This window comes from Lactuca sativa, chromosome 1 (assembly GCF_002870075.4).
Source record: "Lactuca sativa cultivar Salinas chromosome 1, Lsat_Salinas_v11, whole genome shotgun sequence".
NCBI lineage: Eukaryota > Viridiplantae > Streptophyta > Magnoliopsida > Asterales > Asteraceae > Lactuca > Lactuca sativa.
The window spans coordinates 213,541,902-213,559,348 of record NC_056623.2 but is presented as its reverse complement, the minus strand read 5'-3'; the positions used below and the strand labels follow the sequence as shown (position 1 = coordinate 213,559,348).

Genomic DNA, 17,447 nt, shown 5'->3' with positions numbered 1-17,447 from the left:
GTTGCTACCACCTGCATTATGCTTATGTACTAGTATGATATGATGCTATGTGCTAGTGACAGTGGGGGAGATAGTCCCCAGTTTACCAGTCGATAGGGCCGAAAGGGCAGTCATGCCCATCCATGCTAGATAGATTATGTGATATGTGTTATATGGTAGTAGTAGGGGTGAAATAGTCCCCGGCATCCGGTCGAGAGGACCGAAGGGGAGACCAGCACCCAAATATGCTAATTAGTATCCGGTCGAGAGGACCGAAGGGGAGGCCAGCACCCAGATATGCTAGCTAATATCCGGTCGAGAGGACCGAAGGGGTAGGTCGGGCACCCAGATATGCCTGACAATATATGTATGATATGTGATTATATGGTATGTGGTACAATGGGGGAACTCACTAAGCTTCGTGCTTACGGTTTTTAGTTGTTGTTTCAGGTACCTCTTCAGCCAAGGGGAAGGAGTTGGCGCGGTAGCGGCATATCACACACACGTTCTTGTTTTTCCGCGCTATGAGACATTCTGGGATTTGTACTCTGATATTATTATGATTTACGTTTTGGTTTACAGATACGAGACATGTTTTGTTAAATGATATGGTCGAATGATATTTTGTTACAAACATTTTGCAAATCACTTAATTAAAAAATGAAATTTTTGGCCCGTATTTTGGGACGTTACAGAGGCCGAGTTAGAGCGTTTAAATAGGGTGAAAACACCTGGGTTAGGGTTTTTGCCCAGACAGGGTCTACTCGCTGAGTCCACAGCTTAGACCCCGCGTCTTATCCCGTTTCTACTTGGCGAGTTGGTTCTTCAATTCGCCGAGTCCAATGCCAAAAATGCAATATTTAAATAGTTAATTACAAAGAATACGTACCAAGAACCAGGTGCTACAATATAACAGGCATACACAAATAAACACATAATGGGCCCCACCTTGTCATCAGACCCTACCCGCATCAGGCTCCGTCCAGCATCGGGTCCCACCCAGCATCGAGCCCTGCTCGGTAAACAAATCGAGCCCCGCCCAGCATACATATATAAAATATATCCAGTACATACACATGCAATAGTCACAAAGATACATAGCATACAAAATGGTCAGCAGACCCCACCCGACACCGGGACCAATTCGGTAAGCATATAAACACATAACACATGTAAGAGTCACGCAAACAAATAGCATACTAACATAGTGTTGTGACAGGTCTCCGACCTAACTTCGTCTCTTTGATGGATGGGATAGAGTGCCTGAGAATCACAGCAAAGGAAACAAGCACATTAGTCCTTGTCCGGGAGGTAGTCCCGGAACGAAGCTCCGACGACCAAGTTACTCGATTTCTTAGAGAGAATGTGAAGGTTTTATGAAAGGGCTAGAATATAATCTTTTTTTTTTCGGTCCCTTCTCTTGGAGGATAATGGACCTTTTTATGCCTGCAATCGGGGGAGCAAATCCTCGACATAATCTTTTACCTTTTCAGAAGAGGTAAGGGAAAACGGTCCTTGATTGGTAGATCGTGCTATGCGCGTAGTTGCTTGTCATTGGTGCAGGGCTACCAGAAGCGACGTTATAAGTGGCACACCTATCACTCAGGGAGACGGCTAGTACTATTTTGTCTCGACACCGGCTTTAATGCTTGGGCGCCAAGGAATGAGTTTGGGATCGCGAGAACGAGGGTGAGAGCAGGGGCCCAGCGTTAGGCGTACGCCGGTCTTTGCTCAGACCATCTGATGGTTCCATTATTTTTGACATATTCTTCGTAGGATATGTCAACAAGTCCCCTAGGCTAGTAGACATCAGCGTTTTCTTAGGGTAGCTGAGTAGTTCTAGCTTAGATCTAGGCACGCGTTTGGTGGGAACGATCCCTGACATGTAATAGAGTTGTTCTGGCGAGACAGCGTCGCTTCGCTTCATTTTTTCTTCTTCTCTTTCTTCCTTTTTCTTTTTATTTAAGGGTTCTCTATCTTTGGGAATGGTTATACGCTTCCTCTTCCCATACTACATCGTCCCATCCTCTATTGTCATTTCTTAGTTCACCTATATTGTTTTCTCTAATTCTTGATGGCCTCTGCTAGATCTGGAGTCGCTCCTACACCCGAGGAGTTTGAGTCCCTTCAAACCCAATTTGGGTTCATGCCTGACCATGGGGTTTAATTCCCGTTGGAAGGGTCTACCATATATCAACCACCGGCCGTGAAATTGGGTATTCCGGTGGCGATCTTCGAGGTCGAGTTTCGACTTCCCGTTTCTGGTTTCTTTGATGAGGTTATGCAGGAATGCGGTTTCTCTGTCCAAGACTTGACCCCGAATGTTGTGAACAAGATAGTTAGTTTTGAATTAGGGTGTCGAGTGTTGGGGGTGCTTTCCCATCACCAAGTATTCCAATGTTTCTTCAATTCGTCTACTTATTCGGGCGTTCGCACTTTCTCTCAATGTCGTAACACACATTCCTTTATAGCTAACCAGAAGGCACCTCGGAAGAACTGGCAGGATCGGTGGCTGGGGTTAACAGTGATTTGGTTGGGGTAGGCTATCCTCGCGTGCCCATGGTTTCGGATTGGGCACCCCAAGTGTCGGGGATCGGTTTGTTGGTGGCTCGCATGTTAAGAGGAATTTGTTTCAACGGCGAAGACTAGTTGGATTGTGTATTGGCAACAGCCGGAATGAGTGCTGCTTGGCGGTCATGTAGAAAGATGCCTCGGTTTTTTGTGGGCAATGATGGTAAGTGTTACCTCCCCCCCACCCCTCCCCCTTTTTGCTTTCCTTTGCTTGGTGTATGGTTTCTTTTGCTAAGAAAAAAGGGGGTGCGTTGTTTGTCGTTGCAGGTGGCGAGAGGTTTCTGTCTCTTGAACAAGTGCTATGGGGGACTTTACAGGGGACCTAAAGTATCACGAAGTCCTTCAAGTGGAGACGCTAGAGGCTCCAGCAAGAGTTGGCCCTATTTTTAAGGCGATGTCCCTCCTGTTGAGGCGGGGGTCCGCGGATCAAGTGTGGCTAGTGGTAAATTCGTCTCCCATCGTCGGTCTGCTGCCGTCGATTTCGCCCTTGAGGAAGATGTCGGTAGAAGTTCTATTAGCCGGCATTTGCGTTAGAAACGCAACATTGATCCTCTATTTTCTAAGTCCCCTGTTGTTATTGAGAATGCTGATACTGACGACCCGCAAGCGATGGAAGCAGCGGATTTGCATCGACCGGGGGAGCCAGGCGTTGTGGGCACTTACTCCGTACCTCCCTCTATTCCTGGTGATACCCCGTTGGCAGCGGTTCCTTTGTCTTTGGGCGCTACTTGTGTATATCTCCCTGGGCGGAGTCTCACGTTTGGTTCCTTTTTTTCGAAACAAGGACATGTCTGTGAATGGTGTCGACATGCATTTCCTTCGGCTACCCTGGAGGCTCTCGACGCTCTTTCTTAAACTCACATGGTGAACGATATTCAATATATCACTACTCAGGTTGCTCCCTACTTGGTAGTGGCTATTGGTCGTCTTTGTTACATAGGGGCTGATTTGGCGGAGCTGGCTACTGTTAAATCCAAGCGTGATGAGCTCGCGGAGAAGGTTTGGGTTCTCGAAGAGGAGTGGCGCAAGTTTGATGAGCTACCTCGTGTTGTCCGGGGAGAATACTATTGTGGAAGCTCAGGTGGCGACTTTGGATAGCGAGGTGAACAAGCCCATCGGTCCTCGTCCAGGAGGTAGTCCCAGAACGAAGCTCTGATGACCAAGTTACTCGATTTCTTAGAGAGAATGTGAAGGTTTTATGAAACGGCTAGAAGATAATCTTTTTTCGGTCCCTCACTTGGAGGAGAAGAGACCTTTTTATACCTGTAATCGGGGGAGCAAACCCCTGACAGAATCTTTTACCTTTTCAGAAGTGGCAGGGGAAAACGGTCCTTGATTAGTAGATCGTGCTCCGCGCATAGTTGCTTACAATTGGTGCAGGGCTGCCATAAGTGACGTTCTAAGTGGCACACTTTTCACTTAGGGAGACGGCTAGTACTATTTTATCTCGACACTGACTTTGATGATTGGGAGCCAAGACGCCGTGTTGACTTGCAAACACGCCATGTTTGTCTGAGTTCCAACAACTTAATACATTAAGCTGCCTTTTTCGACTCCAAAAGCTCCAAAGCTCAGATCTAAACCAAAATAAGATTTAGAAGGGTAAAGTTTCCAACTTTACTCATAGGAACTACCAAAATGGGTCCAAAACCCAAACCCTAGGCTTAATGGAGTAAGGGCTTAACCAATAAGCACTTAATCTTTAAAGACATAGCCCTAAAACATAAATTTGACTCCCTTGAGTTGGAAAACCACATAAAGTTGCAAACATTACGTTCATGCATGCCTAAATGAAGCTCTTAAGCTTAAGAGGGGCTTAATAAGGGACTTAATGCATACATGTGACTAATAATCTCATAAAGCTTGCACCTTTTTTCTAAAGGAGACCATATGAAGCTCATATCTAACACAACAAGCCCACAAAATGACTTAACTCCTCAAACAACCCAAAAAGGAGCTAAAAGCATAATAAAACAAACTATGAGGAGATCTAATCATCTACAAGTCAAGGTATGAACTTGATACCTCAAAGAGATTGCAACAAGTGGAGAGATTTTGGATCTATGACCTTCCTTCCAAGCTAAGCACCTTCAATCTTCAAAGCTTCCTTCAAAATGAGCAAAATACTCATAAAACACATGTCTCAACATTAATTCTTAAAATCAATAACAAGTTTTCAAAACAATTATTCAAATCCAGGATCCACAAACATAGCTCCATATCTCGAGTGTGTGTACAATTACGCCGGTGCCTTCCTGCGATCCTCTGGGGTACCTGAAACACATAACACATAACACACTAAGCACGAATGCTTAGTGAGTTACCTAAAATACCACATACAACAATTCGCCACTCGAGGCTATACTCTGTACGACCCTCTGGTCAGTGTGTCTCAGCGGGACCCTCCAGTCCCGTAGCTTATTGGACCCTCTGGTCCGGTCTAGCTCGTTGGACCCTCCAGTCTGGTCTGGTTGAGAACCCTCTGGTCTCGTAAATCGTTGGACCCTCCGGTCCGGTCAAAATAACACATAGTATATATAATCACAATACACATAATCTCAAACAACACATATGACCTTCTGGTCCACATATAGATACCACCCTAGGTAATTTATAGTGAGAAGACTCACCTCGGGTAAACTCGAATGATCTCAAACTTAAAACACTGATCTAGCCTCCGCCTAATCACATACATAAATTATCTCTAATTAATAATGGCTCTCAAAGGCTAAACTAATCCCTTCCTATGCTCTCTCAGAAGGGTAAAAGACCATTCTACCCCTCCAATGGTCCAAAAGTCCACTTGTTGACTAAACCCTAAAAGTCAACCCTAAGGAGTACGCGGCGCGTAACAACTCTGTATGCTGGGCGTACTCAAATGCTATATAAAATCGGGGACACCCGACCCCTACGCTGCGCGTACTGGGATTACGCCTAACGTACACCCAGTTTTCACAATCTTCATGATTTTGTTCTTAATCGGTTAAGACATAAGCTCATACCCCATATCTGGTCACTCTAAAGTATCTCAATCCATAAAGTTGGTGACTTTAAGCCTTTGCATGGTTGTAAAGGTCACCAACACCCAAATCACACAACGTCCTTCCTTAAGAAGCTCATAACTCATGCATGGTTCACTCCTAACGTCCAAGATTGGGTTTTTATGGATCTATAACACAATATACACTGAAATGGTGCAGATCAAGGTCTATGGAGCTCCTTTACTCAAAAAGTCTCCACCTTCGGGACATAAACCCTAGAAATGGTCCATAATGCACAAATCCAAAAAGGTTAAGAAAGCTTCGAGCTTTTTACCTCTAACTGATGCTCCAACCTCTGGAAAGCTTAGATCCAAGGCTTGCACTCCAACTCTAGCTTCTTCAATGGCACCTTCTTCACTTCAAAAGCACACAAGAACATTATCAAGCTCAACCATACACCCACAAGCTCTAGAACGAGGGTTTAGCACTCTTAGGGTTTTACTCTCTAGAAATGGTGGCTAAAAATGAGGCCAATATGTTCCTTATATAGGGCTCACCCCCACAATTAGGGTTACAATCTGAACCTAGTACGTGCAGCGTACACTATGGTACGCCCAGCGTACTGGGTAGCCTCCGCGTCAAGAACACGCTCATGAGTACGCGTAGCGTACTCCCCATTACGCCCAACGTACTCAAATGCCACACATTCTTTTCAAGGACCAACTTTGACAACTTGAGGAAAGAAAAGGATCGAAAAGATATACCTGAGTTCCGGGATGTTACAGTGGACTAATTAAAAAATTAAAGATTTAATATTGAAATAGCCCACAATCGGTTTTTTCTTTGTCAAAGTAGCCCAATGTGTACGAAATTGTAAAAATGGGTGTATCGTCACTATAACACTAATGGGGTTCGTAGTAAATAGCGGTTAATAGCACCAATAATATCGTCGCCGCTATTCATAAACGCTAATTTAAAATAGCGGTTCAGTATCACCGCAAAACGCTATAGTGTCGCCATAACACCGCTATAGCACACTATTGATAGCATAGTTCATAGATTTAAAGTTTGGATAATCGTAAGCGTCACCAAGATTTAAAACAAAATTCGGATATAAATGATCTATGATCTCAAATACGAAATCAAAAGAGATTAGAAATGAAGAGTAAAGATTGAATATGAAGTATGTCAAGATTATATATATATATATATATATATATATATATATATATATATATATATATATATATATATATATATATATATATATATATATTTATGGATTTGGTACTTAAATTTTATTGAGATGATGTTGGATTTTTAAGATGATATCTCAACTATTAATATATATATATATATATATATATATATATATATATATATATATATATATATATATATATATATATATATATATATATATATATCATAAAACCTTAGTTAAAATAAACCCACATGGAATAAAAAACCTAAAAACAAATAACTAAATTTGTGTGAGTTGGGTTCATGTACCTAGGTCATCATAATGGAATAGTTTTCCTTCTATATTTTTTTTAATCAAATGGCAACCTTAAGAGTTATGAGAGGATGCAATCAAAACATTTACTTAAAACGATGAAAATCTTATCCCCTCTTAAGATCTCATAAACTTCACGATCAATTTCACGTTTGTAAGTTGTGACATGCAAAAAATTGATATATTTACAACAAATCATGATTTTATTTGATATATTCGACGGGACCTATCTAATTCATCCTCTCTAATAAATGAATGTTTTTTTTTGCCATATGTCACATTTTCATTTAATTTGTCAAGTGTCATTTTGTGATTATTTTGAATTAATTATTTTCCACGTGTCAGTGTCATTTTATGAGTTTTTCTATTTTATTTAATTCAACATAATATTTTAATTTAATACTTGCAATAAATAAATATCAATTTCATTAATGAACTTAACTTCTAATTTCAAATTTCTCAAAATTAAAGCTTATTAGTTCTTTTATTTATTTAAATTAATATTTGTTTAACTTTAAAAGATAAAAAACATTTTTATTATAATAATTTAAACTTTTTTATTTTCTTATAAATTCAAAGTTGTCACATATTTTGACATTTATATATATATTTTTAAATTAACCCATATAATACATGGGTCTCACAACTAATTAATTTATACATCAATATTTTTATTCTGTTTAATACAAAAAAAGGGAAAAGTTAGAAATTGAGACCTTTCCCAATTAAATTATAACCTTTTACAGACTTTTCCTTATTTATTGTCTCTTTCCTTTTCTTAATATATCGTCGTTTATCCAAACTACAACTCATACAAACAACATTTAATCAGAACACCATAGTCATAACTTTTAGAAATTTGCCTTTATATAATTTTGAGTAAATTGCTGAAATCGTCCCTTTGGTTTGGTCAAAACTGCACGTTTGGTCCTTAACTTTTTTTTGCACTCGGATCGTCTTAACTTTTTTTTGCACTCGGATCGTCCCTATGGTTTGTTTTTGTTGCGTTTTTTGTCCTTATGGTTTAGTCAAAATTACACATTTGGTCCCTATGTTTATGTAAGGGACGAAAAAACAACAAAATCAAACCACAGGGACGATCCGAGTGCAAAAAGAAAGTTAGGGACCAAACGTGCAATTTTGACTAGGGACGATTTCAGTAATTTACTCTATAATTTTCTATTCTATTTCCTCAATCGTTAATTTTTTAAACTTTATTTAACCATTATTATTTATTCAGTCAACACTTTATACATACAATACTTGATAGGAATCAGAAAAAAAAACGCCTTAGTATGCATTAAATTACATCATACTTTCACAATTTGCTGGGAAGATATTTTGAAGAATCAGCATCTTTGTTGTCAAGAGGCGATACTTGTTTAAGAAATTCTTGTCTGTTAGCTATAAATTTGGCAAATTTGGAACCCTTTCTCTCGTCTCCGGGCAGCCCGGGCAGTGGGTCGGGCAATGCTGGTCCTGGCATCAATGCCCAAACCGAAGAAAGTTGTTCATTTGGTTTGTCAAGATCTTTCAAGATTGATATATCTTTCATGTCTGCAAGAAAACACCAAATGAGACCCATTTTCTTTTTAGAGTAAATTACACGAATGGTCCCTATGGCTTGAGGTAATTTGCATGCTTGGTACCTAACCCATTTTCATGTCTTACCTAACAATTTCCTTTTTAGGTAAGACAGGGATCAAGCGCGTAACAAAAACAAACAGTAGGGACCTTCTGAGTTAAAAAAATAAGTTAGGTACCAAACGAGCAAATTATCCTAAATCATAGGGACCATTCATGTAACTACTCAATGTTGTAATGATGAATAAAATGAACCTTTTGAGAAGTTGAAGACAGGCTGTAATGCTGCACATGGAATGCTGAAGTTTAAATGAGGTATAACTGTCCCCCCACCATGCTTAGCATTGCTGTTAAAAAAAAAATTAAAAACTCGTTAACTTCAAAATTTATGCAATAAAATGAATTTCTTACTAATTTATTAATCTGTAGATTGATTTATTTTAGTTACCTTGTAACAAGACTGATCATGTGACCATTTGAATTAAGAATAGCACCACCACTACCACCAGGATGCACGGCGGCAGTTGTTTCAATCATGGCCGGAATATCCCCATCTCCGCCAGTTTTAACTACTTTTGCCACCACACCCACACAAGTTGATGGAAGAAAATCTGATGCAAAATTCATATGAATAAATGGTTTAAAATGCAAGAGAATAGGAATGTAATTTTGTTTGGTAATTAGTCTAGCATCCTACTTTCATTTCTTCCTATTACAAAAATATTTCGTTTTAGTGGTAAATGCAAAAAATAGCAATGTGCTTTCATCTTTTTTTTGAACAACAAATCTAATCTATTTCTAAACTACTCCTGAATCCACCTATGTCGTTTCATCCATTTCATTGTAACAATATTTCAGTTATTTCTATTAGTACATTGTACTTCTAAAAACCTACCCAATCGTAGAATTGTACATTAAATTTTTTTCTTATTTGGGCATTATACTTTGAAAAATCTACCTAATTAAAGAGTGAAAATAGTTTTGTATTTGGATGACATTGTCATAAGTGGATGCATTGTTATGTTTTGCATTTAACTTTATAATTTTGACAAAAAGAAGAAATATTCTAATGTGCATGCGACAAAAGTATACTTTTTATGAACTTAAACTTTAAAAAGAAGTCATGAAAAATAATGCATACCACGACTATGTCCAATAAACGCGCGATATTTTTGAAAGTAGAATGTTACAACAAACAAATCAACGTAAGTATGTTTCTATTTTTTTTTTATTCTTGTCTAGAAAATGAAATATTCTAATTTTGTGGCAAAAGGGGGTGTTTTTATGAGCAAAAACATTAAAAAAAAAAAAGCATTTACAAGAAAAAAATATTTACCACAACGAGGTCCAAAAAGTCCATGTCCAACAACATAAACCTTGGATCCAATCAAGGGACAAGTAAAGTCCATAACAATCGGTTGCAACTTATGAGGCACAAACTCAAGCTTCAATATTGCAATATCCAAAGGTCCTTTACAAACATACACCACATTTGCATCACACCAAACACGATTATCCACTCGAACTTGTACCCTTTGATTGAATTCTCTTTCTTGTTTAGCTTCTTTTGAATGTGTGAAAAAGATATTGGAAATTGTGTTTTTATGGTTTGCATGAGGTTTCTTGAAGCGCCATGGCTCAAGGAGGTGAGCATTAGTGAGAATAAGGCCATGGTGGTTGAGTACAACACCGGATGCCCATACACCATCACCGATTGTTATAAGGCATATTGATGACGTGGCGTTTTCTATCGGATTTGGAGGGATGACGTGGCTTTTTAAGGGGGTTTTTGTGTTGGGTGATAAAAATCTTGTACATGATGTTACAATGGCTTCCCATGGAATCACAAGCTGTTATCAAAACAAGATTTGAACTTTCAAATTTTTTCTTATTAAGGCGTTGTGCTTTGATTGTATTTTTTTTTTCTATAAAAAAAATTTTAAAAAAAAAATATTACCTGAACTTCAGCACGACTACCCCTCTGCCTCAGTGGCCTTGTAAGCATGCCAACTATCTCTGATTGTTCTCCAAAAACAGGACTTCCTTCCATTCCTGGAAAAAAATTATATATATATATATATATATATATATATATATATATATATATATATATATATATATATATATAATCAATTTTAATTTTTTAATGCAACTAAAAAATAAAAAAGATAAATGTTTTTCACCAGGAAGACATCGAATATCTGCCATCACCAATGATATGTGAGAGGAACTTGGAGGGTAGTAATTGGAAACATAGCCAACCGATATACTGCTCCAAATACCAAAGGGTAAATATGTCAAATTGTCAATCATCTTAAAATAATGACAAAATTACAAAAATGGTCCCTATGGTTTACCAAAAGTCACAAAATCAGTCCCTGCTAATTTTTTTTGACGAACATGGTCCCTGTGGTTTCCAAAACTTGCATCAATGGCCCTTTTTGTTGACGCCGTTACTGTTCATCCGTTAGTGTAAGGGTATTTTGGTCTTTTCAAGTAGCAGGGACTACGTTTGTGACTATGGGTAAACCATAGGGACCATTTATGTATTTTTTTCTATATTTTATGTTTATGAGTTTGTGACTTTTCCACCCATTTACTTTTTAAAATATCACTTTGAACCCTTCACTTTGAACTTTGAAAAATGTTACTTTCACCCCTCTATTTTCTAAATTTTTGTGTTTAACCCCGTATTATATATAGTTTGTTTTTTATTAATAATTTTTGTTCGTTAACCTAAAAAAACTATTTTTACGTGTTTATTTTCATATATTTGTCGGTATAATTCAAGGTTATCAACGTTTCGACTATAATTTAGAACTTTCTTTCGTTATTTTTTTTAAAGTTACACGGTTTTTTTTATAAAATTGTCGGTTTAAATTCGAGCTTATTTTTCGACGTAGTTTTTTTTTAAAACTTTATGTACGTTTCCTACGTATGAGACAGGTCATATATAATAAATATCGTTTGTTAATTTAAAAAAATATATTATATTCGAGATTGTCGATGTTTTGATGTATTTTTTATACATTTTGTGCTTAATTTTATATACATTCCTACGTATCATTCGGGTCATATATAATAAATTTCGTTTGTTAGCTTAAAAAAATGTAGTATATTCGAGTTTGTCTATGTTTCGACCTAACTTTTGTTTCATGTTTTTTACGTATCAATATAGATTCGAGTTCGTCTATATTTCGACGTAATTTTTTTTTATGTTTCGTGCTTATTTTTATGTACGTGTTTTTTTCATTCATGTTTTTTTACGTCGAAATGCAACTTTTATGACTATAATCACCAAAATTCAACTTACAAAATTCAAGCTTATAATTACGCTTTTATCTATTATATGTGAACAAACTTATAGGTAGAAACATACATAAAATAAGCACCAAAACGTTTTGCGAAACATATTTTTTTAACGTTTTCGTGCTTTATTTTCTGTACGTTTCCTACTTATGACTAGGGTCACATATTATATATTTTTTATTATTTAAAATTTCATTCGTTAACTTAAAAAAATCTTACTTATTTTTATGCACGTGCTGATATAAATTTGAGTTTTTCTTTTTCTTTATTTTTTATGTTTTGATTTAATTTTTTTTGTACGTTTTGGTGCTTATTTTATGTATGTTTCTACGTATAAGTTTGTTTACATATAATAGATAAAAGCGTAATTATAAGCTTGAATTTTGTAAGTTGAATTTTGGTGATTATAGTCATAAAAGTTGCATTTCGACGTAAAAAAACATGAATGAAAAAAACACGTACATAAAAATAAGCACGAAACATAAAAAAAAATTACGTCGAAATATAGACGAACTCGAATCTATATTGATACGTAAAAAACATGAAACAAAAGTTAGATCGAAACATAGACAAACTCGAATATACTACATTTTTTTAAGCTAACAAACGAAATTTATTATATATGACCTGAATGATACGTAGGAATGTATATAAAATTAAGCACATAATGTATAAAAAATACATCAAAACATCGACAATCTCGAATATAATATATTTTTTAAAATTAACAAACGAAAGTTATTATATATGACCCGTCTCATACTTAGGAAACGTACATAAAGTTAAAAAAAAAAAAAAAAAAAAAAAAAAAGAACTACGTCGAAAAATAAGCTCGAATTTAAACCGACAATTTTATAAAAAAAACCGTGTAACTTTATAAAAAAATAACGAAAGAAAGTTCTAAATTATAGTCGAAACGTTGATCACCTTGAATTATACCGACAAATATATGAAAATAAACACGTAAAAATAGTTTTTTTAGGTTAGCGAACAAAAGTTATTAATAAAAAACAAATTATATATAATACGGGGTAAAACATGAAAATTTAGAAAATAGAGGGGTGAAAGTAACATTTTTCAAAGTTCAAAGTGAAGGGTTCAAAGTGATATTTTAAAATGTAAATGGGTGGAAAAGTCAAAGACTCATAAACATAAAATATAGAAAAAAATACATAAATGGTCCCTATGGTTTACCCATAGTCACAAACCCAGTCCCTGCTACTTGAAAAGACCAAAATACCCTTACACTAACGGATGAACAGTAACGGCGTCAGCAAAAAGGGCCATTGATGCAAGTTTTGGAAACCACAGGGACCATGTTCGTCAAAAAAAATTAACAGGGACTAACTCTGTGACTTTTGGCAAACCATAGGGACCATTTTTGTAATTTTGTCTAAAATAATAAGAGACAAAATTACAAGAGTAAATTACACGAATAGTCCCTATGGTTTGGGGTAATTTGCACGTTTGGTCCCTAACTTGTTTTTTTTAACTCGAAGGGTCCCTACAGTTTGTTTTTGTTGCAAGTTTGGTCCCTGTCTTACCTAAAAAGACTATTTTGCCCTTGATTTTTTAATTTATTTAAATAGTGTGGGGTAGGTAAGGTAAGGTGAGGTGGAAATGGGGTTGGAGGTTTGTTTATTTAAATAAATTAAAAAATCAAGGGCAAAATAGTCTTTTTAGGTAAGATAGGGACTAAACGCGCAACAAAAGCAAACAGTAGGGACCTTCCGAGTTAAAAAAAATAAGTTTGGGACCAAACGTGCAAATTACCCCAAACCATAGGGACCATTCGTGTAATTTACTCACATTACAATAAAAGCAACATGTTTTTATTTCATTTCTAATTTGGTGATTGGAGTCTAAAAGTTGTTACTAAAACCATCCAAGTTTTGATTTATTTGTTCATTATAAGATTAAACTTTTCATAAACTTGTTTATATTATAGAATGACTTAACAAATAAATAAATAAAGAAAAAGAAAAAGAAAAAGAAAGTAGGTTGCTATTTGTTGAATGACCTGTTGGAGAAGTGGGAAGGAGACAAGACACCAAAAGGAGCACCAATTGCTAGAAGAAGATCTCCTCTCTTAATTGGAGAACATATCTTTAGGTTTGGAAGATCCTACACAAAATCATTTTCCACTAATTCTCCAGATTTATGCAACTGAAAACAAAAACAAAATAACAGAATATATTTTACACAAAATATATTTGCTGAAAGAAAAATTAAAAGCACCTGAAAAGTTTTTGTGGAAAGTTTGAGTATTGCAATTCGAGTCCCGAAATTTCCTATTAGAGTTGGATCAGTTGATTGTGATTCCAGCATTGAAGATCTTTGAGTCTGAAATAATCAATTAATATTTTTTATATTACATCTGAACACAATAGATGATTAGAACTAACAAACTTTTATTTAAAAAAACTAAAAAATTAAACATAGTAAAAGCTCGGTAAACCCCAAAAAGTTGCAATAGATATCAGAGTTTTTTTGTTATTTTTAAAAATTGTAATTATATTAATAATAAAAAAAAGATTGTCTTTAAAAATAACGGAAACTAAAATGGATTATCTTGCAATTTTTTATTCCAAATTCCAAAATAACAATTGAAGACTTTAGCATAATAAACACACATTAAAACCCAAACGCATAACAAAAACAAACAGTAGGGACTTTCCGAATTTAAAAAATAAGTTAGGGACCAAACGTGCAAATTACCCCAAACCATAGGGACTATTTGTGTAATTAACTCTAGTAATAATATATCTCCTAGTTATTTTCAGAAACAAAAAACTATAATTTAACTAAACCCATGAAATTTCAAAAAAGAAAAATTGAAGTCATTGGAGGTTTACATAAATAATAAGGGTTTTATGCAGAAAAGTCCCATTATTTTGGGAAACTTTTTGAGAAAGTCCTATTTTTTTTTTTTTGAACAAAAAATCCCATTATTTTGGGAAAATCACATACTCTATCATTTCCTATTAAAAAAAAAGGAGGATTTTTTTCGTTAATTTGGGCAAAATGTTAAATAATCGGGACTTTTCTGTTGAAAAAAAAGGACTTTTTCATTAATTCGCATTCTTTCAGGAATGATCCATTCCATTCTATCACACAAAACAATCATACTTTTTTTTTTCGTTTCAATGGAATCAACAATTCCATTGCATGATTCATAGTATTTAAATTTTAAATGATGTTTGTTAAATTAAATACCTCTTTTTGTTTAGAATCAAAATACGGTTGATGAGCATCATTATATGAGGCTAAAGACCAACCAACTTCCCACCCATGATCCATTGACCCTCCTACTAAAGATTCAACAGCAACAGATGAACCTGGAATATCAACCTTCATCCAAAAAAAAAAAAAAAAAAGTTAATTGTTTTTTTAAAAAAGATTACACAATTTATCTATAAAAACTTGCAGCTGTCTTTTCCCAAACAAAAGATATAGTCTTTTTGACCTTTGAGTATAATAAATGATACATCGTCTATATATCTTTTGAGAATTCAAATTATATTTAACTTTGTTTGACCTTAAAAGTCAAAGTGTACATCTTTTGTTGACACCAAAGGGTAATTTAGTAAAAAAACAAATAGAAGTAAAAGCAAAAAAACATGTCTACCAACGTTATAAGTTCAGCAGGTATCCAATGAGGAGTTCCTTTAGCATTCCCCTGCATGTGTAAAGATTATCAACAAATAAACAAAACTGCACTAAGGCCTTGTTTTTTTTTTCTTGATTAAATTATTCTTTTTGCATCAAGTTAAAAAAGAGAAACAGTAGTATAAGTAATTTATATCTTTTACCTCAACAAATATATCTATCTGAGCACCAGAAATCAACTCAGGTTTGACCTGATCAAATTTATAAACAAAAAAGAAAAAAAAAATCAGATTTACACACCAATATCTCATATGATACCAAAATTATAAGAAAAGTCAACTCATGTTTGACCTGAGACATGTGATCTCTATGTTTTGATGAAAGAAATGGTTCGATAATGGATGCAACTGTGAGAACCAATGACATTGACTCACTGCTAACGTTAAATGAAGTAGGCAATAACACTCCAGATGCTGAAAGAGTCGTTTTCCCTGAGCTACAATAACCAAAAAGTAGAATCAAAACTTTGGATAATCAAAAGGGTTAAATCAAAAAGTAGGGTTTGTTTGTTCCAAACCAACACCAAACACATAGAAATGGAGTTTCTCCTTGTTGGAATAAACCAAATTCAGGTTTAATTTATCAGTAATCACTACTCATGATCAAATTCAAATCACCAGTGGCATCATTGATGTCGCAATTATCAGTTTAAGTGTTGGTCAAAAACTGATTATGATATTGATTGACTAATTATAGAATAGATTTGGCGAAGCAGTTAAGAGTTGGAAGAAAACTGATAATTACGATTAACATAAAATTACAGGAACGTATTAGGAATTAATCGATAGAACAAGAATGAAGAGCTGAAGTAACTACGGAATTAACAGTTTGAAGTGCAATTAACATACATGTAATGATGGAAAGCGTGCTTTCTCATCTTCAGTCCTTTTGGGTCCTGAATTTAATCAAATATGAGGGGAAAAAAAACAGTTCAGAATTTGAGGTTACGGAGAAAGGGGGTTTTGACTTTAAAATAGGTAGAACTAGAAGCTTACAGGGCCCTGAACTCTGATGATGACGGAGAAATTCCGAGCAACGTCGACGATCTCCGGTAGGCCCATACTGAGATTTTGAGTTTGTAGTTTGGAATTGGAGTCGCGTTGATTTTTGAATGAGGAGAATCTAATCCGGTTACGACTTACGAGGTGACTTCATCAAACTTGATTAACAATACATGTTGCTGTCGATTTTCTACCGTGTGTCTCCAAATTACATTCTTGGTACTTGAGTTTAGCGGATTTTTATGGGTTTGGTCCCTAAAAGATTCTAATTACAAATTTCTGTCCCTATTTTGATATTTCATATAATGTTATTTATTTATTTGACAAAACTTCAAAAATGGTCCCTGTGGTTTTCAAAAATATCAAGTTTAGTCCCTAAGTTCAAAAAACCTCACAGATGGTCTCTATGGTTTCAAAACTTTTAACATTTGGTCCTTCCGGCTCACTCCGTTAGCATTTCACCGTTAACTTCATTTTTTAATTTTATATTGCAAGGGTAATTTCGTCATTTAAGTTGTAACCTTCTCTCTTTAATATGAAATGATTACCTATTGCTTACACGTCACTACCCGTCCCTCTCCCAAGAAGATAACCAGTTACATCTATATTCATCGGGTTTATTCTCATCATAGAAGTAAGAACATAAATTGGGATTTAGGGTTTTAAGCTGCAAGAATTGCAATGGTGCTATCAATATGGTGTTTTCGAGAAAAATTTGTAACACTGGAGGACTTAGGAAAAAGATACGGTACAACACTACAACAAAATTTGTTTTTTCTTGGTTGATTGTGTTCACGTAGAAAAATCATTGATTTTACTCTTTCTTTCTTTTGTGTT

At 35.4% G+C, this 17,447-nt stretch overlaps 1 protein-coding gene across 2 annotated transcripts; it reads right to left on the bottom strand.

Annotated features, from left to right (window-relative positions):
• Positions 1-8,246: 8,246 nt before the first annotated feature.
• On the bottom strand, positions 8,247-16,767 carry LOC111899593 (glyoxysomal processing protease, glyoxysomal). Of its 2 annotated transcripts, XM_023895421.3 has the most exons (14): positions 16,605-16,767; positions 16,458-16,504; positions 15,901-16,045; positions 15,753-15,800; positions 15,569-15,619; positions 15,157-15,291; positions 14,179-14,283; positions 13,961-14,064; positions 10,815-10,900; positions 10,589-10,683; positions 9,968-10,481; positions 9,080-9,242; positions 8,887-8,978; positions 8,247-8,604 (listed from the first exon to the last, which is right to left on the bottom strand). In XM_023895421.3, exons 1-14 carry the CDS (start codon positions 16,668-16,670, stop codon positions 8,366-8,368), a joined length of 1,890 nt encoding a protein of 629 aa, XP_023751189.1. In that variant the 5' UTR covers positions 16,671-16,767; the 3' UTR covers positions 8,247-8,365. The 2 variants fall into 2 exon arrangements, with proteins under 2 accessions (XP_023751189.1, XP_042751645.1); XM_042895711.2 differs by lacking the exon at positions 16,458-16,504 and having other exon boundaries at positions 16,605-16,756.
• Positions 16,768-17,447: the final 680 nt, after the last annotated feature.